At 48.9% G+C, this 26,205-nt stretch overlaps 4 protein-coding genes across 4 annotated transcripts; 1 reads left to right on the top strand and 3 right to left on the bottom strand.

The window, feature by feature from the left end:
- Positions 1 to 528: 528 nt before the first annotated feature.
- On the bottom strand, positions 529 to 8,936 carry FIBRA_02196 (uncharacterized protein; the record flags this gene model as incomplete). Its single annotated transcript, XM_012324061.1, has 23 exons — positions 529 to 658; positions 717 to 1,120; positions 1,179 to 1,408; positions 1,476 to 1,619; positions 1,674 to 1,707; positions 1,764 to 2,557; positions 2,620 to 2,783; positions 2,831 to 3,228; positions 3,279 to 4,759; positions 4,807 to 5,009; positions 5,065 to 5,203; positions 5,253 to 5,367; positions 5,411 to 5,584; positions 6,050 to 6,298; positions 6,334 to 6,851; positions 6,908 to 7,464; positions 7,515 to 7,611; positions 7,664 to 7,811; positions 7,864 to 7,948; positions 8,000 to 8,083; positions 8,135 to 8,638; positions 8,707 to 8,840; positions 8,901 to 8,936. 23 exons carry the CDS (start codon positions 8,934 to 8,936, stop codon positions 529 to 531), a joined length of 6,822 nt encoding a protein of 2,273 aa, XP_012179451.1.
- Positions 8,937 to 10,345: 1,409 nt separating this feature from the next.
- FIBRA_02195 (uncharacterized protein) lies at positions 10,346 to 11,986 on the top strand (the record flags this gene model as incomplete). Its single annotated transcript, XM_012324060.1, has 12 exons — positions 10,346 to 10,402; positions 10,463 to 10,517; positions 10,578 to 10,628; positions 10,685 to 10,914; positions 10,970 to 11,014; positions 11,068 to 11,121; positions 11,174 to 11,233; positions 11,295 to 11,382; positions 11,437 to 11,480; positions 11,532 to 11,560; positions 11,611 to 11,631; positions 11,689 to 11,986. 12 exons carry the CDS (start codon positions 10,346 to 10,348, stop codon positions 11,984 to 11,986), a joined length of 1,032 nt encoding a protein of 343 aa, XP_012179450.1.
- Positions 11,987 to 12,832: 846 nt separating this feature from the next.
- Positions 12,833 to 15,006, bottom strand: FIBRA_02194 (uncharacterized protein; the record flags this gene model as incomplete). Its single annotated transcript, XM_012324059.1, has 8 exons — positions 12,833 to 13,270; positions 13,324 to 13,342; positions 13,403 to 13,703; positions 13,762 to 13,943; positions 13,998 to 14,130; positions 14,196 to 14,282; positions 14,339 to 14,690; positions 14,746 to 15,006. 8 exons carry the CDS (start codon positions 15,004 to 15,006, stop codon positions 12,833 to 12,835), a joined length of 1,773 nt encoding a protein of 590 aa, XP_012179449.1.
- An 8,551-nt stretch (positions 15,007 to 23,557) lies between these two features.
- FIBRA_02193 (uncharacterized protein) lies at positions 23,558 to 24,235 on the bottom strand (the record flags this gene model as incomplete). The annotated part of the gene is made up of 1 exon (XM_012324058.1): positions 23,558 to 24,235. The coding sequence occupies one exon, from the start codon at positions 24,233 to 24,235 to the stop codon at positions 23,558 to 23,560; it is 678 nt and encodes a 225-aa protein (XP_012179448.1).
- Positions 24,236 to 26,205: the final 1,970 nt, after the last annotated feature.

Genomic DNA, 26,205 nt, shown 5'->3' with positions numbered 1-26,205 from the left:
TGAGCGATGAGTGACATCACTGCTCACACATCCGACTAATGTAGAGCGATTGACGTACTTGCTCCTCGCATCTCCAGTCCCCTCCGCTATCGTGCTATGATTTTCAGACTCACACATAAACATATTCGTAACATACTGTCGCCGATGGTAATATGGCAATTCCTTTGGGCAGCTTACACCTCGAAATATCCTTTTAGGATCTAATACAGGGTTGACATACAGGGTTGATATACACGCCGCAAAAGGATGTATTGTTGCGGGGGCGATTCGGATCGCAGCGGAAGAAGTAGAGCTCCGTATCAAGTATCTATCGTATTCGAATTAATTGCTTTCCTTTCGAACCCGCAATGTACAACCATTCTCCGAGAATGCTGAAGATATGCAGAATCAGGTAGAGAAGGAGTGTGATAGCGTGTTTCACTGGAAGAGCTCGCAAGATCGTCTAGTTGCACCCTGTAGTATGTGTTTTATCCTATATAGCATACTGTGAGGAGGACCAATAAGACGAGTCAGACTTCGATGCAGACCTCACTCCAATTTATTATTTCCGTCCGTCTTACTGAGGAACATCATGCAAAGTTTCAATGCTACCACGAAACCAATGTGTGAATAATGAAGCTGTTTCTGCGACTGTCCAAATCTAACATTAAGTTCAGTCCTAAGACAGACATCGAGCACTTGGTAAATGCCCCTCCATCCTCCACCATGTAACCCACCGCCTCGCGTCCTCCTCACCCGGCTGCTGTATGTATTCCCTCAGTGTCTTGCTTGCATTCTGCGCTTCCTCGAGCTCGACTACGATTGGCTTCCCACCCCCTATCTCGCCGCCCGCACGGTTCTGACAGTCCGGGTCACTCCCGGCACGGAGAACCTCCAGCAGACGGATGGCAGATTGTAAGAGCGGCGACCGCGCTTTTTCTGCATCAGCCATGCTCCGCTCCAGTTTTAAAACCCATTCTGCGTATGGTACGAGCGGTAGGCACAGCATGGAGGAAAAATGACCCATTATACACGACCACTGCACGGGCAGTGGATGACGCAGATGCAGAACAGGGCAAGAAGAGTCAAGCATCTCGACCAGTGCGGCGGCGGCGATGTCCACTGGCATCCAAGACACGTTCTGTGAGAGGGAGATGATATTTCAGCGGAAGAAAATACATGGAAGCCAAGAGACGTACTCCGACCGCATCCGGCAAACAACCCATAGCGTAGCTCGCAGCGACGAGGCATGGCACCCATTCTGTCATTTTCCATGCGCCGTTTTGACCACCGCATAGCTGCGAGATCCGTACAATAATAGGGTGGACTAGATTCTGCTTCATGGCTACTGCAAGGACCTGCTCCGAAACCCATTTGGATTCTGTGTATCCTGAGTCAATCGCGACTATTGGATCATCAATAAATTTTTCTTAAGGTGTCGATCCCTGAAAGAACTTGGATGAGAACCCACAACTCCAGACCGGAAAATAACTTACTCCGGTATAGTCCTGTACTACTTGCGAATATCAGTTTGACTGGTGCGTGAATTGAAGCACACGAAGACAAGTCGATAAGTCGTCGGAGACCATGTATTGATGGCTCGAATGCCGCCAGGGAAGATGTAAGGTCGATTGGCCACGCTGAAGATACACATTTTAGTGAAGGGGCCGAGCATTACATGATGTTCTGCTTACCGAGGTGCACAGTATGAGTGATCGATGCTCGAAGCTGGATGTAAGATGCATTGAGAAAATTAGGACAGGACAACATAAAAAACTACATACCTCCTCGTATTCAGATGCTTCCAATCCAAGCAAAGGTTTAGCTAGATCACCGTCTAAAAGAACGAGTCGTTTGGTGATTAACAGGGAGCAATCCAATGCCCGCGCCGTAAAGGCATTGATTTGTCTACTCATACTAGAGACGCCAACCCGTTTCCTATCCAGGGCATAAAGTTTCTCACTTTCGCCTGACTGCAAAAGATGGGCGAGCATATGAACACCAAGGCTGCCGGTCGTGCCGGTGATGAGAACCGTCTTGCGACACTCGGCTAGGCTTGCATCAACGGAGGGGCGTCCAGGAAGGCCTGTGGTGTAGGTGTCAACCATATCGAGCATCTCAACGACCTTCGTTTGGAAGCGATCGTGGTCTATGTCTGCGGACTCTTCGGTTGTACCACATGCGCCAGCTTGACCCGCTTCCTCCACTCGACGCTCGAGGTCACCCAATGTCAAGTCCGCGAGAAGTTGTATCTGCGACACAGCTACGGAGGAGCTCAACGCGTAGGAGAGTGATGCGGCTGTGAGGGAGTCCAAGCCATAAGATGTCAGGGTAACATCTACAGCAAGGTCCTTAGGAGCGACATCGAGTGTTTTACATACGATCTCGCGTAAGCTGCTTCCTGTTTGATCTGCTGATGTAGCTTCCGTGAATGAACCATCCGATATACATAGGTCATCGTACATTGAGGATGGCCCAAGATCTGCTCGTACGAGATTCCAGTCAAGATCCGGAATGTACTGCCAGATGGGACCTTCGCGCAGCTTTCTAATACTGTCCTCAATGTAACCACATAGTTCTACATACAATAGTATGCATCATATAAAGGAATAGCGATAATATAACTTCATGGAGACGTACCTATGCTCGACATACTCCAGCTCATAAGGTGTTTCATTCGCGTCCATCGCAAAGTGTCTGATGATGAGATATAGATCTGATAACAAGCGTCAAAGATGAATGGTACAGCAACCGTTGTTGCATTCTCGTATTTCCGCAAAAGACCTGTCAAAGCGGTATTCGCACTATGGAACCGTGAGCTAAGCGCGCGATAGCACTCTATACCACTCACCACGCATAGTTTGTCTGACATGCATTGCCGAACAATCCACACACTGACGAAAAAGCGATCAGGAAGTCCAAGGAAGCAATTGAGATTACTTTCTCGATGTTCCTCAGGACATTGACCTTGGCTGTGATGGGCGCTTCAAATGTCTCGGGCGTCTGCGAGGCAAACGTGCGATCAATGAGGATTGCAGTAAGAACCATGCAGCCTCCCAGCGGACGCCCAAGATTACCGACGAGCTGCTTCATCTCCTCGGTAGATAAAGCGTCTACCGCCTCCACTCTCAGAACGAGATCGGGCAAACTCTCCAGGTAAACCATTACGCGCTGGCAGACAAACTCATCTCTTCTGAGGGTACTTTCGCGCCCGGACCTTGACGTTAAGACTATCTCCCTTGCGCCTTTCTGTAAACATACATTTAGATAACTGGGAACTTAATCGACCTTGGACGCACCTCATACATCCATAGCGCGATTCGGAAGCCAAGACTTCCAATACCACCGACATGGAGATATGATTTCTTTGGATCAAAAGCACCATCAGTTAGCGGGATTCTAAAGGGCATCGGAACTTCGCCCAGTAGTTCATGTGGAGAACGGAACTTTTCGTTTGATGTAGCCACGGAAATCCCGCATTTGAGAGCATCCGCGACGACCCATGGGTCAGTGTTCAGGATCCCCGCAACACCCGTGTCACCGTCGTTCCACAAGAAGATCTTGCCAAATCCGGATACCAAATCTCTCAGCATCTGGACCATCACTATATCTTCCGATCCGGAGATTATGAATCGAGGCCGTCGAGGCAGGGCGAGGAGATCCGGGAATCTGATGTTGGCTGGCAATGTAAGAACACTGAACCCCCTCTCTACATATATGCTGGCAATCTGACTCCCTAGCTTGGTGTCTACGTCCGTCACAAGGATAGCTTCGCCAAAGAGGCGCTCCGGCTGAGAGAAGGTTCCGGGCCCGAGAGCAAGAGCGGCGATTGTAATTGCAAGAAGGGGAGGCGTGGACTTCGACATTGTAGAATGAGGATGCTCGACCAAGCTCTCCTTGCGAGAGAGCACAAAATTGGAGATCGGCCCCGATGCGATACCAATAACTGTACCAGCGACATGTTCCGTGCTCCCAAAGTATGTCCACAACTGACCAGGACCCCTCGCTAAGCGATCGACATGGATAAGAATCGATCCTCCTAGGATGTAGGGTAGTACAGTCTGCTTGACGGAAGACTGATCAAAGATCCAAGGGGAATCTACGCGAAAAGCAGGCTTTGAAAGGGGCGGCATCGCCATGACGATTCGCGGCGCAAAAACAGATCTGCGAGAGTCGACCATAATCTCGACTTCGCACTCGGAATGCAAAGACAAATACTTGATAGCCTCTTTTCGCTCCTCTGCAGTCCAGGAAGCCTCAAACACAACCATTCTGATGACCCAATTCCGATATTCTCTTCTCAGAGACTTGGTAAATCCAATACCAGCATCGCCATCTAATCCCGCAGACGCAGTGAACCAGATTTTAAGTTTGTCTAGCGGATCCAGGGCAGTAATGAGGGGTTTTAATTTCATCTCCCTGCCCCTGACGTACTGGAACAGAAGATACGACACGGCGCTGTGAGATGACATATTTGAATCTGTATCAGAGAAGGTGCTGTATCCGCTGTCGGACATGTTTCCTCGAGAGACAGTTCGCCCGCGAGTTTTCCATCGAAGCAACGCGGGAGTATCTAAGAAGCAATCACTGCCCGAACTGATGATGGTCTTGCTGTCAGTGTCTCGGCGCGGTATTGTGAGGCTGGTAGGGTGATGTTTAAGTTCATATCGGCGCTTCACTTCTCCGGCGAATTGGCCATGTCGAGCTTTCTCAAACCTGTCGAAGGTGCACAGCCGCGTACCCTCTTCATCCAACAATATGACGTCACAAGCAACAGACTCTGGAGAGTGGTGAGAAATGGACGAGGATCATGGATCATGATCATACCTGGAGCCCACTTTGTAATGGTGAAATAAGTGTAGACGATCCGTGGGAATGGCCTTTTGACCAACGCATCGTGAAAAATGAATGCAGCCGTCTTGGACGGAAGAAAGTATCGAGGATCATTCTTGTGTCCAGTAAGTGCAGGATGAACCAAGCCATGCAGCGCAGCGTCTAGTATGGCTGGGTGTATGTGGTATCGATCCACGCTATAAGGTCATGGGGGAGTTAGCGGAGATGGAGCAATCGTAGTAAGTGGCTTACTTCTGAAGATCATCCTCAGCACCTCTCACCTGCATCAAAAATTCTTCCCGTTCAGATGTATCCATACCTCGGCTGCACGCGACCACTCTTTGATACACAGGACCATATGAGGCGAAGCTCGTGAATCCGTCATAGAAATCTGTCCAACAATGAGTCTCGTGCTCGACGCGGAAAACACAAGAGCCCACCTTTCATGTCGACAGGTTTGAGTCGCTTACGAAGGTCAACGAGATTCACAGGTGGTCGCTCATCCTCAGCTTCATACGTTTTCGACATGTATCCCCTTGCATGAAGACGGTCGTACTGGAAGATGAGAACACGCATATAACGGGTAAGTCTACTCTACTTTTGGTGGCCAGTCGTTTGCGAAATTCATTGGCGACGCCATTGGCGACGCGCTCTGCACTGTCCATCGCGGACCCTCAAGTCCAACGTGAACAGGGGTAGGACGTTCAGATGAGAGTGCGAGGAAAGAAACGAATTCGACATTCCAGAGCTTTCTTGCACCGAACTCGAGGACCTACAATAAAGATAAGCGAAATGATTGACAATTCCCACTCCAAGAGACTTGCCATTTCAATATAACCCGTCGCTGGCATAATTGGCTCGTCCTTGATGACGTGATCCGCTAGGTCAGGGTGTGTCCTCACATTGATTTGTAGTTGTGGGTAGTTCAATGGGCCATTGCGGGCTTGCTTCATTCGTGCAACATGGTATGTGTGTGCAAGATAAGGGACGTCCTTTCGAGAAAAGGGATATCCAGGTATAGATCCTTCGCTTGCCTCGACGACTCCGCATAAAGCGTCGAAATTAATGGTACTGCAGCCGTGAACGACTAGCTTTCCAAGACACTCCATAAAGCTCAACAGTTCGACGCCAGGCTCTCGTACTTTTGGTCGCCTGAGGGTATGGATTACGTTTGCACTCCGCTTTCCGACCATTGACGTCAAATAACTCATTAGGACTGGGTGAGGGCCAACTTCACATCTGCTGTGGAGGCCATTTTGGCGAAATATCCTAATGCAGCTTTTGTCGAAGTGGACGGGTTACGCGCGCTATCCCAGAAGTATGACGCATCGAATGCATATTCGTGCAAGGCACCGGTCATCGTGGAATACGTCTCGATTGTCGGATATGTGAGAGAATATCTTGCAAAGACCTCCGCTAATAAAACCTCGTATTGTTCCCGACAAAGATCCATCATATCTGAACCGGGATACAAGTACGGAGGCGCCTGGCAAAGATCCCATAAGTAGCTGCTTTGTTGACAGCGAGATCGAGATGAGAGTTGGCTCCAGAGAGAGTTACAGCATCAGGACTATTGTAACACCCAATGGACAGAGGTCCTGGTCCTGCGTCAGAGAGAATTTCATTTATCACTTCTTCGGCCTTCTGGGGAGAGCATGCGAGTGCAACCATCGCACCGTTACGATCTTCAAGCAAGGACATGGCCCTCCCTCTCGCTATTGCAACCTCCATGGCCAGAGCTGCAGGCCATGTACCAGATGCATACATTACTGCGGTATCGCCTGCGGAATGGCCGATGACAACATCGGGTTTTATGTTCAAGCTCGACAACGTGTCAACAAGAGCAATTTGGAGCATAGCTAAGGCCGGGAGGGTGACCTTTATCGGCCATATGCTGCCTAAATTATTGGAGGATTTTTCGTCCTCAAAGAGGCCTGTCTGATCGACCAGAGACGATCCCATGATGCTACGATAGATGTTGTCCATTTCCCCGACCGTCGCGCGAAACACGGCCGATGTTCTGTAGAGATCGCGCCCCACTATACGGACGAGAATCAGGACGGAATCGCAACACTGGATGAAAGGCTAAACGTACTGTCGAAGTGTTGGGGACCTTGCCCCGAGAAGACATATACAACCGGAGGTGCAGACTTTGGGACAAACATTGGCTCACTAAATCGGGATAGTTTACTGCCCTGGGCAATGGCGAAAGAGCGCCATGTCAAAGACCTTGACCTACGACCGTATATTCGTGAGACAATATTAGCATCCTCCTTCGTAATGAGCTCTTCTAGATCGTCTTCCATGGCTGTAACAGAGCGAGGCGACAGCCCAGCGGCAATTATTAAAGACTGCCCGAGGGCGCTGGATCGCCACAAAGACGATGGTATTCTCCGTGTGGATGGCGGGCCCTCAACGACACAGTGCCCATTCGCTCCGCCGATTCCAGAACTGGCCATCGCAACCAGAAGACGACCCGACGGATTCCGAGAGACAAGCAGCTCCGGGTCCTTTGGAACGCGCAGTTTGTGCTCTTCCCAATTGATGGCAGGATTAGGACGTAGAAAATTTACGTTGGGCGGGACGACACTGGTGCGAAATATGGAACAAACTTTGCAGAGGGAGGCGAGGAACGCAGTAATTTCCAGATGGCTAGTGTCGACGTTAGCTCTGAACAATCTAGGAATGAATGGTGGCCGCACCCGACGTTTCCTTTGACACTTCCCACTAATGTTTCATCGTCTCGCTTGAACTGGGCACCGACCCAGTTCGCTTCAGTTGGATCACCTTGAGCAGTCCCTACACAAACCGTAGTCGGTATTATTCCGAATTTGACAAACACCCGGCGTACCTGTAGCATGCAGTTCAACGAAATCAACATCGTGGGGACGCCTTTGAGCCTGAGAAAATGCACGCATCATTGCATCTTGCTGTGCAGAAGCGACTGGCGCATTGACTGGAGCAAGGGATCCGGAAGAATTTATTCTCGTGCCCAATATCTGACTCACAATTGTTAGCCGCCGTGTCCTAAGCCTCGTGGGCCCTAATTACCGTTCCGTAGATATGATCGTTATCGCGTAGCGCCGCATCCAGCGGCTTCAAGACAATCGATACGACGCCTTCTCCTCGCCCGAAGCTATAACAGAGTATGTACTGATGAAGGCATATACAGATTTCGCGAACGTACCCATCTGCGGATGCATCGAATGGCTTGCACTTGCCGTCACGGGATAAAATTCCACCCTGACTATACATTAACCACTCCGCAAACCTACAAAACGTTTGAGTGTTTCAATCCTCAAACGGCGTACTTAGCACATACCTGTGATTGATCTGACATCCACCCACAACGACAGCTTCGCATTCTTCGTTGCGGAGAGCCTGCGTTGCGAGGTGAGTCGCATACAAGCTTGAGCTACATGCAGTGTCAACGGGAACGGATGGCCCTCGCAGGTCAAGGTGATACGAGATGCGGTTTGCGACCATCGCAGGGCCGCCAACGAATGTTCCACGCGCTTCACCGTCATCCTGAGAAATAAATATTGAGATTGGACGGAAAGAAATAAAGAGGGCTCGTGCATGTCCTGAAACAGTAATCATATCGTGGGCAATACCTGACATATAGCACCCTACGTTCCTCCCGCGGTAGTCGATCCCAGAGTCTAGCAGCGCAAGAAACGTTGTCTCGAGTAGACGCCGTGTGCTGAGTGGCATAAAGCGTGCATCTTTGCTCGTGATCCCGAACTCGAGATAGTCTAGGAGGTGGACATCCTTAAGAAATGTACCCGTGTCGGATACTATGTGTCCGAGTCCATCACCGCGGAGACTGGGCAGAGAAATATTGCAGGTGTGTTTGTATATAAAGATAGCTCTTAGTTCAAAAAAATCCCTCACTGCTCAATGTTGAACCTTTCAGGAGGTATCTTTTCATAGGCCTCGCGTTTTTCGAGGAGGAACTGGAAGAAAGACTGATAGTCGAGATTTGTTGTGCTATGTGCTCCGCTTGGAAGTTCGGCAGCGATGCCCACCTAGCAGGAATATATCCGTCAAAAGTCAAGTAAGTGTAAAGCGATCAGGGACAAACGCACGATTGCAATCTGAATCCCATTATCATCAACGGACATGATACAGGAGAGTAAGCGTACGATTTCTAACCCTCAGCACAGATATGAGAATATTCGTGAACTTTCGAGTCGGAGGAGGATTCATGCTATTCTTAAGTACCAAAGAGAAAAGTCCCGAATACAAGGAAGCTACTTAGATGCCACACTACGTGGAGCCATCTTGTGCTTACAGCACATTCATCATAATGATCAAGCTACACTAGACGGATACGACATCTACATCAGAACTGAAGAGGCACTGGCCAGAAAGTACCAAGGGAAAGACTTACACTTGCATGCCGCGGAGACATCGCATCACAAACAACAGGTGACAGCGGAGGTGAAAGCTGAGGTTCTAGAGTTATGTGCGTGTAAGATGGTTCTTGCATTACAACTGCACGACGGCGCACCGGTGGAGTGGCATACTTGCCATGCGATTGCTGGGAAGTAGCCTACCAGGACATAGTTGTCTAGCTTGGGACCGCATGTGGCGGAAAAAATGAGACAGTTGGCATCATTTTCACATAACAGAGGAAAAATCAATGAGTACTGTATTGATCTCTAAGCAAAGAATGTTCATCCACAAACCTCTTCCTTTGACATGACGCAAGTGTAATAGTTTGGTTCAGAGTGCTTTTGAAGAAGACATGTATTACGCTAATGGTGTCTTCAGCAAGTTGCAAGAGAGAAAGGAGAAAGTCGCAAACCAAATGGCCGCTTCGCGTTATGCAGCGGTTCGCCAGGACGCGGGCGGCGTTGAACTGTGAATTCATGGACGCCGCAGAAACCATCCGGCATTTGCCGAACAAGCCTTAGTCGAGTCTAGTATCAGCCCCAGGCGCACCGAGGACATATACGGGTAGGTACGAGACAAGACCTATCAGAGCTGGTCCGGATATTGGGCACGAGAATGGTCCGGTCCCTTTGACGATCTAGAAGCTCTTCAGGCCACAGGATCTTTGCCGTATCATCTGCTCTTTCTGACAGGCAATACTGATTTTATGAGTTACCGGTTGTCTATCTACCAACTCCGTAAAAATGATGAGCATCTGCGGAGGCAAGTGGTCGTTAGAGTCGTGACAAGGCCAAGACCATCTGATGAAATTGGTGGTGAGGCCGCCTGAAAAGAACTTCTGACGGTAGCGTCTCGGGCTTATCTCTTCTATTTGTGGATATGAACATATCAACTTATGCTAGGGTAGAATCGATGACTACAGACTGTGCCAATGGGTTTGACAGATCAGACGGTCTATTTCTCTACATCTGGCCGAATGAATAGACCGCCACAAAGCTCCAGCTACTTTCACACTCTCGTTTTTATATCTCGCAACTCCCTTTCACCCGTTGAACTTGTGTCTGTGCTCTCCCGCGCCCAGTCCCTCACATAATCCCAATGCCACCGTCACTTGCTCTACTGTGAGTAGCCACAGATGTACTGGGAAAGTTGTGCTCTGATTATTGTTTCGGTCGGTAGCATTGGGCCGCAGGTCTGTCTAATACATTTCAGCCAGAGTACGGCTACGGACTTCATAATAGGCGAATTTCAGATCCTAGGCACCCTCTTCAATTGGGGACTGCTCGGAGTGCTCAACATGCAAGTGTGTAAGTATTACCTGCCCTGTTTTTTTACAAAAATTCGAACTCCTGAGCCATTTCCCTTAGATCTTTATGCCGTTTCGTTTCCGCGTGATCCGCTGTTCTTCAAGTGCATGGGTAAGATCCACTGCGAGTATCCTTTGATTCTTCTAGCCTCACTCTTGTTGCTCCAGTATATATCTTGCTTGTCTACGAGTGGATCGAAACCGGTCTGATCACCGCCTCATTCTTCCGTGTCTACTTATATAACTACGGCAACCCGGAAGCTGTAATCGGCTTTGAGTACACCTGGTTTGCGGTCCCTGTCATGGGAGCCATTGTATCCGCCGTGGTACAGATATTCTTTGCCTGGCGTATCTACATTCTGTCTAAACTCAAATTGTTAGCGGGAGGTATTATCTTAGTATGTCAATAAAATTACAAACACTCGCGTCCATGATTTTCATTTTAATGTTTAGCTGAGCCTCCTTCAATCGGGTGCTGGCCTGGCGGGCGGTGCTAAGGTAGTGCAGTCATTGTCTCGCTTTATATAACAATACTTACGGTCCTCGCTCAGCTTGACCGTCTTCCCGCTATTGATGCCACGCGCTTGGCCGAGCCCGAGCTGATCGTGAGTCGTATCGTTAAAATCAGGATGGCCCGTTACAAATTTGGGGTATAAGACCTGGCTTGTAACAAGCGGCGTCGTCGACCTCGTAATCGCGATATCCATGACAATTTTAGTGCGTGGTTCCAAATATCTGTCATTTGTGTTATATGCACTGATCCTATCGCATTACCAAGTTAATTTCCTCCAAGACTGGCATCAAGAGTACTGGTGCAATGATTGACCGCATTGTCCGTATGGGTATTGAAACCGGTAAGCTCACTGGTGAGCGCTATGGCAATCTGTTCGCCAGAAGAATATGACTCATGTTAGATTCAGCCACGCTGGCTATCGTTTGTGCTATCGTTGCAAATGTTCCTCCTGTAAGCGTTCTTTCTCTTGTTTTACACATATGCTTATCTCATCGGCACAAGGTCAACCAAACACTTGTTTTCGAATGCATGTAAGATCAAATAAGTGTATATAAATCATATAGTTCTAATTATTCGATAGGGCTCTCGTTCTTGTCAAGTTGTACGGTTGCTGTTACCTTCGGATTTTTCTCCAACGTCGCTGACATAAATTGCTTAGATATGCCAACACACTCCTCACGAATCTCAATAGCCGCACGCTCGTTATGAGGTCCTCGTCCGCCGAAGAATCGTTCTCTGTCAACCGATTAGAACTTCAGGTTCGCACTGAGACGAGCATCACGGACTTCGAACGGTCTTCAGGCGGAAGAGCCCTCAAAGGATCAGCTACATTCGGATCCAAAGGTCTCGAAGATGAGGACGTGCATAGCGACCATAGCCACACCCGGCCGCAGGCAGGCATCCGCGTTCATAAGGAAATTGTATGCGATAACATCTATCAACAGACTTCCATATGATCGCTTAGGTGCGCACCGGGATGCTTGGGAATTGGTCGCTGTCTTGCCTTCAGTTTCGGTTTTCCTTCTCGCCGTGAATATGAGGATGATATAAACCGTACATGTAACCGCACATGTACGATATACGATTTGATTAATGCCACGTTGCTTCTTGATCAGTGTGCCGTGGGCAAAGATTGCTTGGGCCGAGGAAGCCTGGTATTGACTTTGATTACTCAGTCTGTTGATTATCTGGACATCATCATTTTATACAATCAGGCGTGAATTTTCCACGAGAGGATTAGATCTGCATTCCTTGCCTTCGATGGCCGAAACCCGAATTTGCGGACCCGCCACGTCCGGAGTACCAGTATCAGCGTGTGATCCACAGACCACTAGTCCATCATACTCGTGTTAAAATTTGTCACCCACCACTCACTAGGCAATATCTGTACTAGTAGTACTTAACGTGGACGTCGTATTTACTAACTACATTCCAGCTGGCTTCGCGGACATTAAAGAATAAATACATGGAGAGAAAGTCCCGGAATCCGCTATAGTGCCATATGATTACAAGCAAGAACGTGAAGGCTCGATAGACTCATGATCTCCCGTTCACGTTTCCATGGCTTCGCTTCATCATTGTATCGCCATTAAGGGCAGTAATCAGTCAGACTGTGTTGAGCATCAATGGCCGCACGGAATAGTTGATCTCCATATCCCGATACGAGAATACAAGAAAAATATACACGACACACATCATACATACAGCACCGCAACATTGAACCCCATCATAGCCTAGGGACATTGTTTCTGCATGAACGGCCACGAAACTAAATCTCTCACTCGGATAGTGTCTCACGCTATCTATCCTCGTTGAGTCATAAAGCGCTCCAGCAGCGTCTTGCGGGACATTTTCCCCGCCGCTGACATCGGTATCTGCGCGTCCAAGGAGTAATTACCAGTAGTATGCATTAGTGAAACAAATACCACAAAGAGCACGTCAAATATACATGCCTGATCAGTCACCTCAAACCCGCCAGTGATCCACTTATACCGAGTTAGCTTCTGCTTGGTCCACTCATCGAGCACCTTGATCACGGCTTCCACGCCACGTCGCTCGCCTTCTGGGCTAAGAACTATCCAGGCCCTCGGGATGCACTCGCCTGCCACAGCACCATTATCGTTACCGGAGGCTGGAATACCGACAACGCCGACGTCTGTGATGAGCTTTTCAGGCTGGGCACGGAGCACATCTTCGATCTCTGTTGGTGAAACCTGAAAATCAGATATCTTGAAAATTTCCTATAGCAACGTAAACTCATTAGCTAGCTCCATACGTACACAGAAGTTCGCACCTTCATTCTATCGATAAAGCTACGAAGGCGTGAGCACGTTTGCATCAACTCTTGGATTCACACCGAGATCGCAACTTACAAAAATCTGCCATATTGATCAATCCTGAAGTGGTCTCCTGTTCTGAGCCAGCCATCCTCAGTGAACGCATACTTGGTTGCCGCTTCGTCACCGTAGTACCCAAGGGAGATGTTGGGCCCGCGGAGCCATAGCTCCCCGATTTCATCTACGCCTCCATCAGAACCGTCCGAGAGCACAATGCGCGCCTCGAGTCCTGCAAGCAGTAACCCTGCCGTGTTGAAGTCGGGCGGGACGCGTCCGCCAAAGGCGGAGGGTGGGAGCATTCGAAGTGCAATGCTTGCAATCTCAGACATCCCAAAGCCTAGAAATTGATATAAGCAGAAGTAACCGAATGACACGTGTGGGATGTGAGGCTGTACCTTGAACAACGGGTAGTCCTGGTCTGATTGCCTGTTGTAGAGCTAGAGCAATACCTGGCGGAAGATAGGCAGATCCACTACCGATGACCATGACGGAGGCAAAAGACTCCTTCTTGAGGTCTTTGGAATGCGCAAGCTCGTGCAACTGGCTCGGGCGCATGTGCATCACATTTACGCGATATCTACAAATCGTCTTATTAGTAGCGTGAAAAGATGGAGACTGAATTTAAACACACTTAGGAATTATCTCGAGTACGAGCTTGAGGTCCCACTGGGGAATGATAATTAGGCTTGTGGGCGACTGGAAGCCGCGGAAGCAGATAAGCCCCATTCCATACGTGTGTGACATGGGCAAAGGTGCCAGGACGACTACGGTCACACCCTAGAGTGTGTTGTTAACTCGATCTGTTTTGCATTCTGAGGAGGTCTGATACTTGCCTTCGGCACAGGAGGCTCCTCCTTCGCGATCATCTCACCTTGTACTAATGAGAAGCACACGTTACCGTGTGTGAGCATGACGACTGTGAATGGAGGCTGTCAGCTATCCATCGGGGTCTCGTTAGCCGAGCAGACTGACCCTTCGGAGACCCTGTCGTCCCGCTGGAGAATACAAAGTAGGCGACGGTGTCCTTCTTCGCGGGCTTCACGGAGATTCTGGGCAGTTGTCGCGCCCTGACTTCATCTATAGCCTCTCCATAGCTTTTTTTTCCTACGACAGGGCTACCCAAGATATGAACGCGTTCTTCGGAGATTCCAGCTTCCTCCGCGGCCTCCAACGCCACCTGTAGGAGACCAGGCTCGACGAAGATACGAGTGACTTTTGCTGACTTCGCCGCATATGAGATCTCATATGGCGTCGTCGAGTACGCAGAGAGGAGGGCGAACGGGACCGTCACCACCAATAGCGAATGCATCAGGGCAGGATAGTCCTATATGAAATTGTCAATGATAAACACAAATACTTTACATTATGCGACCACATACGAGACTGTTGTAGCTCAGAATGCCGACATGCTCGTTAGGCCCGATCTCGAAGCCGCCGGAAGAGGAGGGCGCGACAAGGGCGGTAGCACCATCGCGAACGCGTTCAACAAACTCACTGCGAGTCCTCCTTTCACCTGTGAGCGCGTCGATATGGATGGGGTAGTCAGTATCAGGTGTGCGTGCAGGCTCGTTAAACAGGAAGTCGTGCACGTTCTGGTCAGCCAGAGGCGAGACCTCAGGGTACAGCGGTTTGAAAATCATGGCGAGGTGAATACGACTGGGAAATGTTTGCACTGTGGTGCCAGAGCGCAGTATCCGAACAGCTGGCAATGTAGCTGATAGCTGGACCGGCGACAGAAGACCTTTCGCCCGCATCAGAGAAATCTCGCCACAATGATGGTCTTGTGATTATTTAGTGTGAGCGGTGCATCAAACAGGGCCTAGCATTCAGGTTCAGGTCGAGTATCAGGGGTTTTGCAAATGAGTGCATGGCGAGGCCACGTCTACTTCAACCATTCACCGAGACGGCCAGGTGTGCTGGATTCAGCTGGAATGATGAACCTTGAGTACATCGCGAAGAGCGCAAATTCCCACAACCTGATAATCTGGGAAGATGTTGGAGATGTCTCATTGACACGATGACCTGATGATATTTGTGACAGCCTGGGCACCATATAGGTCCGCAGCATCCATCAAGAAGCTCAACATCTATTACCTACCAAATTGTGCTGAGTGGATATTTACTGCTGAGATTCAAAACTGAGGCAGGCCGGGACGCGAAAGAGATTACGTGGTTGAGACGCTTACTAACACCTATGGACCACTTGTCCAGCGTCCCGTCCGAAGTCGCCTAGTTGTTATAGTGATCGAACACCCCTCCCTCAGAGGTATTATGAGGCTTCTCTTGCCAGTGGAAGGTATATCCGCATTAGCGCAACTGGTTAAGTTTGGCTAGCATGAAGTGGAGACAACGGATCAAAAAGAGCGGGCAAAGAAGCAGATCGGGCGGGAGGAGCGGCTGATGTAAAAGCGCCGCGTGCCAGGGGGACTTTAAGCCTCTATGGACAGGTACGGTGAACGGACGCACGCTCACCTATACTCTAACTGTCGAAGTAAATGGATTGTGAAGTCGGTAATACAAACGGACACTATTAGCTACTTAGCCTACTCGTTCCTTATCTTGTTTACCATCTCTCTAAATTAGGTAACTCGCGGTATGATATGTTTTACATCGTCGCCAGCGCACCTCAGTCCTCCGTCTACACGACGTCGGATTGAGAGTGCGTATATCCTTCATTCCACGCGATCTATTACTTACAGCTCTCTAGTTATATATTACAGGTACATACATTAGTCCTCCGTCTACACGACGTCAGATTGAGATTATATATTACAGTTCCTACACTAATATCTACCCATCTTGACATGTGCGTGGATGCACTCGTCCTTCGCTCATCTAACCGCCCATCGATCTCCACTGCTTGCCCCAGACTTCATACGGGTGACGAGCTTCAACTTGGCTAGACTCACGTTACTGTGCACTACCTACGGAGAGGACTTGCTATTCGATCGAAAGGCTATCACGGCTTCGGGGGGCAAGATGTAGCCAGAGGGGATCACGTCCACGATCGAAGAACCCTGCGCGGGGGCGACACCCATTCTGCTATTGCCAACAAGCCAGCCCAGGCACCTCTTCCTCTCCTCCACCATCTCTCTCTCTCTCCTGACAAGCCAGTCCGGATACCAAGCCGTGGGACTGCACATAGAGCTCGCGCACATCGGCTCTACGACGTGGGTCCAACGTCCGATGTGTCCAACTCGGCATGCATGTCCTCCTGCCGACACCAGTCGTATCGTGTGTCGAGCCCCGTCGAACAATTACCAGCCCGCGATGCTTGTCTCAGTGAATGTTCGTGTTGCCTCACAAAGGTCGGAATAACACGCGAGAGCCACATGCAGTACTTCAAGGGCGGATTAGGCATGCCGCACGATCTCGATCACCGGTGGCGCAAAGCGATCGAAAACTAGGCCGGAGGAGGAGGAATCTGGTGCCATAAATCTGCAATGATCGCAGAGATCTGGTGGGGCCTCCCCTAGGTCCACCGCCAGGACAACGGCAGTGATCAGGCATGTAAGGAGCCAGCATGTCTCCACGCTGTATTTCTTTCTCTCTTCGCTCTTGTGCTCGCCAACCGATGACTTACCGTCTACCCCTTGCGCTGCTCTCTCGACAGGTGCACCGTGTTCCAACTCTCCTTTCGATACCCATATCAGGGCAGTCAATGCAAAAATGCGTAGGCTTTGATGCGCGGATAGCGGAGAAGACAGTAGGTAATTGGGCAGCTAATGAGGCGAGCAGCGCCGAGTGGAGATATAAGATGGAACACGACCGAACGGAGATTCCTAGAAATCATGATCGTACAAGGCTAAACTAAAACGCGTCATCAGGTTTTCACCAAACTCGTTCGAAATCTCCAGATGGGTTGGGGTAGGACTCTATCGGTGAATCGGATAAACGAAGGAGGCTCCAACGCAAATGGGTACACCATCACTCACCACTGCTACGGAGGAGTGATATCTGTGACACGTTCAATCAGATTCCGCAAAGTTCAGACACAGAATGCAAGACATACAGACTAATGCGATTGATCAACTAATGCAGCCTGTACGACGACGTTTGGAGATGTATTGATAAGTGCAGACGTGCAACTCTTGGCCCAGATGTTCGAATGGCGTGCAAATTTACTTGAGTGGAAGCAGCCTTAAAACGTCGAAAACGCTACCAGCTCTCAAGAATACCATCCGACATTGAAATAAGAATATCCTGAAATTCGAATGCGTCTGTAGAGACTAGAATGATAAACACGTACATGTCCAACTAGCTGAAAAGTATGCATATAGTATACCGTGTGCATATAAGCCGGAGGACACGATGTCACCCCGATCCATACCACCCATAGAGCGTAAAGTCAGTTTCCGAATGTCACTATGCGTTGCGAGGCACCACCGAGGCACTTCGACGTGACGAGGGCCTTGGACTTCGTCCTGGTCTTGCTAGAGGGCCACGCTTGAGGCTGACAGATACGTTGCTCTCATTGCAGCATACAATGCTCACGAAGGGGTTCTTGCCTTTCGTCTAGATTCTGGAGCACGCTTCCAAGTGCTGAGGGATGCACGGGCTTCTTGCAGCCTGACGAGTTCTTCACGACTGAGCGCAATGAAGCGCACAGGGAATTTGCACAAGTGGCAGTAAAGTGACTTATCACCAGTTGGGAGGGCACTGCAGATTGCGTTTGCAGGAAAGACGGAGAGAGCGGTGCTCGACAGCCTTCATGAGTCGACATGGCGGTAGGCTTCAAAGCGAGTGGGAAGCACGAGGAAAGGCTCGAGACGTAGACGACATCGGTTGTACACAGAGATATCCGTGCATCCAGATATGCTCTCCATCTTCCCTCCTGTTTCCGCCGTCCATCGCACGGCCGCGCGTCCAATTGGTTTTGGTTTCTAGCCCAACAGCGCAAAGTCGCGGTATCCGCGCCTTTCTGCAGGATCTCGCATGATAAGTTAATAGCGAGTGTGAAAGCTATCTGTCCTATAGGATCCGTCGAGACTGGCGGCGCGTCGCATAGTTGCTAGTGGTGGCTCCCCAGGATATCGGAGATAAAGACACGGGCTTGAGGCGGACGAGACTTACGAAACTTGGAGAGCAGTCGTATCTGGATGCCTCGTGTGCGGTATGTAGTAAGGGTGCACCCATTATGAGCTTAGGGGGTGAGTGAACTCGCCGTGTCCCGCTTTCCTCTGTGATCCCTCGCTCACTGTTCAGCACGTCAGCGGCCAGCACTGGTCGCTCGACACCGCACCACCAAACTCCAGATGTGCAGAACGCAGCCCAAAGTTATCATCATCGTAGTTCGGCGGGATCGTATGAGTAGGGTGAACAGAGACGCCGCAAGCACAGATTCCGTGATGTTAACCAAGGGGCAAAGACGAAAATATGGATTTCCTTCAAGGATGCAGGCATGGCTAATGTGAGCTGTTCAGACCTGTTGAATGGGTTCTGCAGGAGGCTGAGGCGACGTTCAAAGTCGACGCAGCTGGGCTCGTAAAAAGTTCTGCAGCGCAGATGTGCTTTTAGGCGCCGAAGAAAATGCGCCCAAACACAAAACTGCGAGAAAAGGTGCCTATGTCTCCAGCTTATCTAATGTCACACTCAGAATAAACAACTGTCCTTCTCTGAGTCATCATGATAAGGAACGAGCACTACAGCCAAGTGCGATTTCTCTAAGGGAGTCAATTCATGACCAGTGGGGCGTGTCGCGCGCGATAGCACCAAAGGTCACACCCAGTGAGAATTGACATGAATCAGAACGAGAAACTGTGTCATTCAATGAGAAAATGGGGAAAGACCAAATTGGCATGAATTACATAACTCGAGAAGTGACGGCTCGCGATGATGGGGCGGTGGGTGCAGGAGATAGACAACAGCACAGCGGGCGACCTAACAGTACGCAAGTGAGTCGAAACGCGAGTCCGGTAGACAGACTTGACTTCTCAGACATGCAAATGCCCTCGTAGTGGTGCGCAACACGTAGCCACTGCTGAGTTCGATGGTGTTGCCTAACTTGGAAGCAAAATGCCAGTCTGGCTGTACAACTGACTTCACACAATTCGATTGTGAAGTCAGTACACCAACACTTCATGTAGATATGCATACACAGCATCAATACGAACATCATAATCATCCCTCTAAAATATATTAACAGCTGATATTTGCGCGTGGAGTATTGTTACTGATGTCGGATGCACCATCCCAGCCACTGCTGAGTTTAAATGCATTGTTGCCTAATAGGAAAGAGACGCCCGTGGCTATCGCACTGACTTCACAAAGATCGAATTGTGAAGTGAGTACGCCACCGTTTCACGCGAATATATATAGGCAGCATTAATTTAACCAACATATTGATCCATTTAAAATACATTTACAACCAACATCAGCATTGGTCGAGTACCAAGCTTCCTCTCCCTTCGCTAGGAGAATTTGATTGTAACTCTCAACGCGCTATGCCCAAACCCGATTGACAAACAGGCGAAGATACCTCTGCGGCATGGGTTGGAGATGCTAAGGCCAACCCATACCATGCTGCAACGCCTATAGGAGCATTGAACATTTGCATGGTGAGCTGGCCACTTGTGCTCTAGCTATTCAAAGGGAGATGGACACTCGTCGCAAATACTTTCACGCACAAGCTATCGAGGGAAATAGTCAGGACGTCTAGCAAGGTTTATGAGCTAGCTTTAGCTTGAGGAACTATGGTTAGATACTTTCTATCGTGCATTCAGCGCTTTGAATATCCTATGCAGTTACATGAAACATATCAGCGGGGAATGTTAATATCATGGATAGGAAATGAAAGAAGATGTAGTCCGCAATTTCTGCGATTTTTTGGGATTTTGCGCGATTTTCTGCGAGTTTTTCTTCTTGAGCTTTGATCCCATTAGAGCCGAAAATTGACCAATTTCCGGGAGCATATGTGCCATCAGGCCGAATTTGGGCCTACTTCGACCGCCGAAAATGGCTGCCCGAGGGATCGAGGCTCATACTAGGGGATTTTCCGGGGTCCTCTAAAGTGCAGCTGCACCGCAGAACTTTCTACGAGCCCAGCTGCGCCAACTTGGAACTTCCATAACTCTAGAGTACTATCCAGGCGTCTTCAAGGACAGCAGGCTCGGTCCATATGGGCTGTCCAATCATAAAGGAACATGATCTGACAGGAGCAGAGTGGAACACAATGACATTGAGGGCTATGGGTTACGAGGCAGCAACTTCTGTAACTCGCTTGTTTCAATCATACAAATCAAACGCTTGTTGTGATCTGGGGGGCTGCTCATGATGGTACGCAAGTACTGGTGACCTGGCTATTGCTTCCCATCCGCTCTCGGTTGAGTATCACTCGCGACACCACAATGACAGCTTGAGAATGATAGCCAGCTAACCCTTCCTGTATAGTACAACTGCGCGAGTCTAATCATCTTGCAAGATAGCATCTCGTAAACTTGACTGAGACTAGGTGCGAATACCTGGATTCAATTGAATCAACCTGATCGCTTCTATCTAGGTCGCAGACAAAGAACCATCCCGAAGATATCCGCATGCGGTCACCGCCGCAGTCTGCCGGGCCAGTGTTTGAATCAGGATGGCGCGGACGTCGCATACAGCACCTCAGGTTAATGCCTTTAATCTCAAGTGGCATCAGATACATATGAAGGAAATTTCAGGAACCTTTGTGATGGCTCTCTATAAATTACTCGAGTGCCTTCACAAAGTCAGCCCGCCGGAGTCCAAGATGCCTGCCGTACATGTCTTACCTTCCGCTGACGAGCTTACATCGCCATCGCCTCACAACCTATTCCATCTATTGGAGAGTACTTAGGCGGCTTTATATTATCCATAGATATTGCTATCATGTACGTTCCTGCTCCCACTCCCCCACGCACGTTTCCTGGCTTGTTCACTGTGACACCTGCATCCCAAGTCTGTACGGGATTGTCACCGCACAGGCATACTTCTGTTGGTGGACATCACAAGAGGACTCGAAGTTACTTCGCTCTTTTGTCGCATCCGTATGGTAAGATCCCTGACTTTAGCCTCCATAAAAAACGTTTATCACTGCACTGTATTCTGTTAAAGGTGTTTGGAGACTGCGCACACCGTATTTTGCATACATCTGAGTTACAGCTACACGAACATCGACTTTGGGAATGTCGAAGACCTTCAGATCGTGTGGTGAGTCCTGTTTCTGTCCTTTGGTGCCCTATGTTTACGCTCGACGTTCGCTCCAGGAGCGCCAGGGTAAGTGAAATCATTTTGCAATTTTTATGATTTTGAAATGGCAAGGTACATTCTGCATGCAGGCTACATTATTCTCAGAGGTAAGTTTACTATGATCAGATCGATTCTGTTGCATACTCAGTAGCTATAGTGGAGCGCAGCAGCTTATGGTGAGCTTGGTTGAGGGGTGCGATTTTTACATGTTTCATGACAATGTCTCATATTTCATCTGCTTAGGTTTTTTGTTTGGCGAACCTGGATATGTGCGTCACCACACACACTCATACATATTGATTATATCAATCTGCGTTTGCAGTGAGTAAAAAATCTACTGCACTGGTCTCCATACTGGTGAGTGTTTTTCTCGAAGCTGAGAATATTTGAGTGTGAGTATCGCAAAGGAAATCATGCTGTTCATGCGTATTGGTATATGTGATTATTGCTACGTTGGCCGAAATCTAACCAATCTTGTTTCAGGGTCTCTGTGAGGTAGGAGTATCTTCATAGCATCTATCATATCCCACGTCCTGATTCTTATTCTGACCTCTGTTATAGTAGTATTGGGCTTCATGTACGTCACTTACCAATCCTTTATTGAATTTCAAAGTATTTGGCTTAAATTTCATCAGATGGAAATTCCATACTTGGGCCGAGTACAAAGCATCCCATGCAGCTCTGGTATACTTTCCAGCTGAATCGCGACGTTGTATAGAATGTTGAAATTAACTTGCCCTCACGATAGATTGCGTCCACAATCACCCTCAGCCTGTCAGGAAGTCTGGATGCACTCATCACTCTCAGCCAAATGTATTACCTATGGAGTAATCGTACAGGTCACCCAGTGTGAGCATTTACTGCGCACTGTGGAGTTGGCATCTGAGCCGTTTCTGTTAGGACAGATAAGCTGGTTCATACGTTGATGGCCTACATTGTTAACACCGGTGCATTGACGATGTAAGTCGAGTCCGAATTTGCCTGTTTACAATAAGTCGACTCACAGCCGCTAAAGGTGTATTTCGATGGCTATTATGGCAGTGAGACGAACTATCGTTCAACTCATACTCATTGCTTACGCATTCTGTATCCAGTTCTGGGCACCAGCTTTGAACACCAGTCTTCTCTTTGGCAGATTGGGCGAGATCCAGAGCAAATGTATGCGTTCTCCAGATCTAGCAATCCCATCTGCTGACATGTTACAAAAGTGTATGCGAATTCGTTGATCGCTATGTGCGGCATTTATCCTGTGGCCTCAGTATTTGGACTGTCCATGCTAATCTTTCTTCCAGGCTGAACGCACGACAACGACAAAGCTAAATTACAGATTTCTTCTACTACTGTCGATATCGAGTTACATAGGAGTCACGGATCGCTCAGACCGGTACGCACAACCTCTATGAGTTCTTGATAGGCACTCTGATGTTGACGATGAACTTGAACTAGAAAACCATCAAGATATTCCGGGACGTAACAGAGATTCCTGACGAAATTTTAGGCAATAACAGCGCTGCTGTGAAGGATTAGTATGTTGGGCCGGCTGCCGTTTTTGTAACCCGCGTAGTCCTAATCGGTGCCGACATGATATGTGTGTAGTACCTGCCGCGGATTATGAAATTATGAATACTTTTATTTGTCGACACCCAATGCCATGCGCTAGTTGGCCAGCGTGATTGATATCCGCAACTCGACCACAGTCGTCGAGACTCGGGATCACCGCCCTCCGTGTTGTAGTACAATGTCGTATGCAAGATCAGACGCGTTTCTACAAACTTTCATTGACAAAGCCTGAACTAAACGGGTGAGTTCAACGTCGCTATCGTAGCTCCAGTTGAATCTTAAAAGTCAATGATACTTGGGGATAGGGATATTGGGTGACCTCGAGGAATTCTTGCCAGGATAATGAATGAACTTGATGCAGGGAGTAGGTCAGGTACGACATGGAGCTTGGTTTCCAGTAAGTACTCACAAATGTAGTAGTGCCATTTACTTGCTGATCGGACCCCGCGCCTCGAAAAGAGCAGCCATTCCGACAACTCTTATTTTAACATCCTCGAAGCACTCCTTCAAGGCTAGCTCAAGGTTTTCCGCACTGTCCTTCGTGTTTCCGAAGATTCCCTTCTTGTTGTAGAACGCCATCAGCTGCCTCCCGAACCAGTTGTGATGGACGCCTTGCCCGAGGATAGTCGCGCCATAGAGGACGCCGCCTGGTGCGAGCCCAGCAGCGGCCACGGTGAATACGCTAATGGCCTTTTCAGGGAAGCTTCCTGGGAGACAGTGGAAAACATAAAAGAGCGAGATAGAGTCGAATTTGGCCTGAAGAGATTCCGGAAGAGGGAGGAAGATACTCCTCTCAACTTTCTCAATCACCCCGTTGTATCCCGCCGTGCGGAGGCGCTGCTCCGCACTGTGGAGCGTGGCTGGATTCAGATCGAACAGGGTTACGTGCGTGGTCCGTGCGAGCTTCAAGATGGAGTGTGCGGGGTAGTAGCCGGTGCCGACACCGATATCGAGGTGTGTGCGCTCGCCTATATGTGCTTGGAAGAAGGGCAGGAGTACGGCTCTGGTGGAACAACGCCAGGCGAGCGCATTTGAGACGACCAGGACGACAAAATCGTAGAAGTAGAGCTTGAAGCTGGAGTAAACACGCGCGGACGGGTCCATGGCAGGGTCGGCGGAGGTTCTGTTACAATGTGAATGGTCCACGGACAGATGCTGGCGCATGCACATCGTGTGAAGATCACAGGGGTGCCGCGGAGCCGATGACAGCTGTGTTCCCGCACCTGTCTTCGATGACAGATCGACGCCCACCAACCTGGCCTAGCCATTGGTTCTGTTCAACAGCCACAGAGGAGATGAGGACAGAAGCCGCGTTGCACCCAAATTGGAGCCGTTAACGGTCTTGTTTGTCTTCAGCATTGGCTACGCCCGGCGCTTAAGTGTTACTTCTCGCAGCGCCATAACGATATTAGATGCTGGCTCCAAATTGTTCAATTATCGGCACGCGGCGCCTCTTCCGAGTCATTTCTTTTTGATTCAAAGTGTCATCGGAGCTCTGAGCCCATGAGGTTTCCAACCATTTGGGTACTATGGGCCCACAGAGCTGGTGATACAACATCCCCTTTCAGGATGTGCCATCATCCTCTTCGGTCCCGACGTGATACAACAACCACCCCAAGTTGTAAATGGATATTCATCTTACCCTGTGTGGCGGAAGAAGGCTTGCGCTGCTACAAACCTGTAGTCGGTGCGTGACTTCCCCCGGTCATCTGCCACGACTCTGTATTTCTACACAACATATCGATCTTGAGGCATGGCAAACCGTATCAGACAAGGCGGGCACAATACAAATGAACGCCAGCGTGGCAGATGGTAACTGGTCACGCCTCATATAACCAGCGTGCTCGTTTATTGCCGCTACCCAGTGCTCAGCGCTGTTCAGTAGCTTACTATGTCCTCTGATCCATCCGCGATAGAGGCACCGTTGGATCTGAATGAGCTCATCACCTTTGCGCGCGACTACCAGCTCACGCGTATCATATGGAGTGAGTATTTCGTTAGTATGTGCGCGATGATCTCACTGCCGCTTGCTTTGCGCGCCATTGTTATAGGTCTGAGCCTCGCCTTGCTGCTATATGATTGGCGTGAGTAAAGCTGCTCACCATTCGTTTTGCGGTCACATCCTGAATCGGCTATGTAGTCTTGATGATAGGCGACGAGGTATAGCCCATGAATAAACAAACCTGACCGATCGCAGTGTGGCTCAATGCTCATACTTACATAGATCACGTATATTTGGTTACGAAGGTTCAAGTGGACGAATATCTTGTATTGCATTGTAAGTGGGACTACATGCCTGTGTTGCATTATCCACTTATAAATGCATACAAAAATTAGAACCGCTATTGGCCGTAAGAGTTCTCAAACAATGGCTAAGTAGTTTCAGTCTGATGTCTCTTTTCTGCAGCATGATAAATGTTTTGTAAGTATGACATGCTAGCCTGCATGAGAAAAATCCTTACCTTGCCCTGATATAGACTGGATAACATTGGTAAGTGCTATCCTACATATTTACTGTTCAATTGAGCAGACTTTTACTTGATCTAGTGTTTGCTGTGCAAAATAACTCAAACAAAGCAGTGCGTGTTACACTCCTTATTCTTGGCGTGAGTAAGATATCTTACTGTGCTTTTAGTTGTATGTACTTTACTACCAGAGATTGAGATTGAAGCCAAATTATGTGATATTCTCTTTTGGCTCATACTTGTAGCTGCAAGGCTTGGCTACATTTGGTAGCATATGGATCTATACCTTTTGAAATCTCAGTTTGTGGTATGTTGTATTGTTAGTTTGTATCTTTATTACTCATAATTAGCATAATTGAAGCTGTCTACATTCTGAGACTATGGGCCATGTATGCCTGTAGTGCCACACTGCTAGCTATCCTGTGTACAATCTATGTGATGGTCCTAGTCAGTGAGTCAATTGTGATATCCAAAATGACTGGGGATGTCATATGCAAGTATTTCATATATTATCTATCCATTGTATTATTCTAACTGCTTTTCACAGTTGGGCCCATGGTTATACCTGGAATTACTGGGTGCATACCCACCAATTTCAAGAGCTATACT

Source organism: Fibroporia radiculosa (assembly GCF_000313525.1).
Source record: "Fibroporia radiculosa TFFH 294 genomic supercontigs, scaffold1138, whole genome shotgun sequence".
Classification (NCBI taxonomy): Eukaryota; Fungi; Basidiomycota; class Agaricomycetes; order Polyporales; family Fibroporiaceae; genus Fibroporia; species Fibroporia radiculosa.
This window is presented reverse-complemented; position numbering and strand designations above follow the sequence as displayed.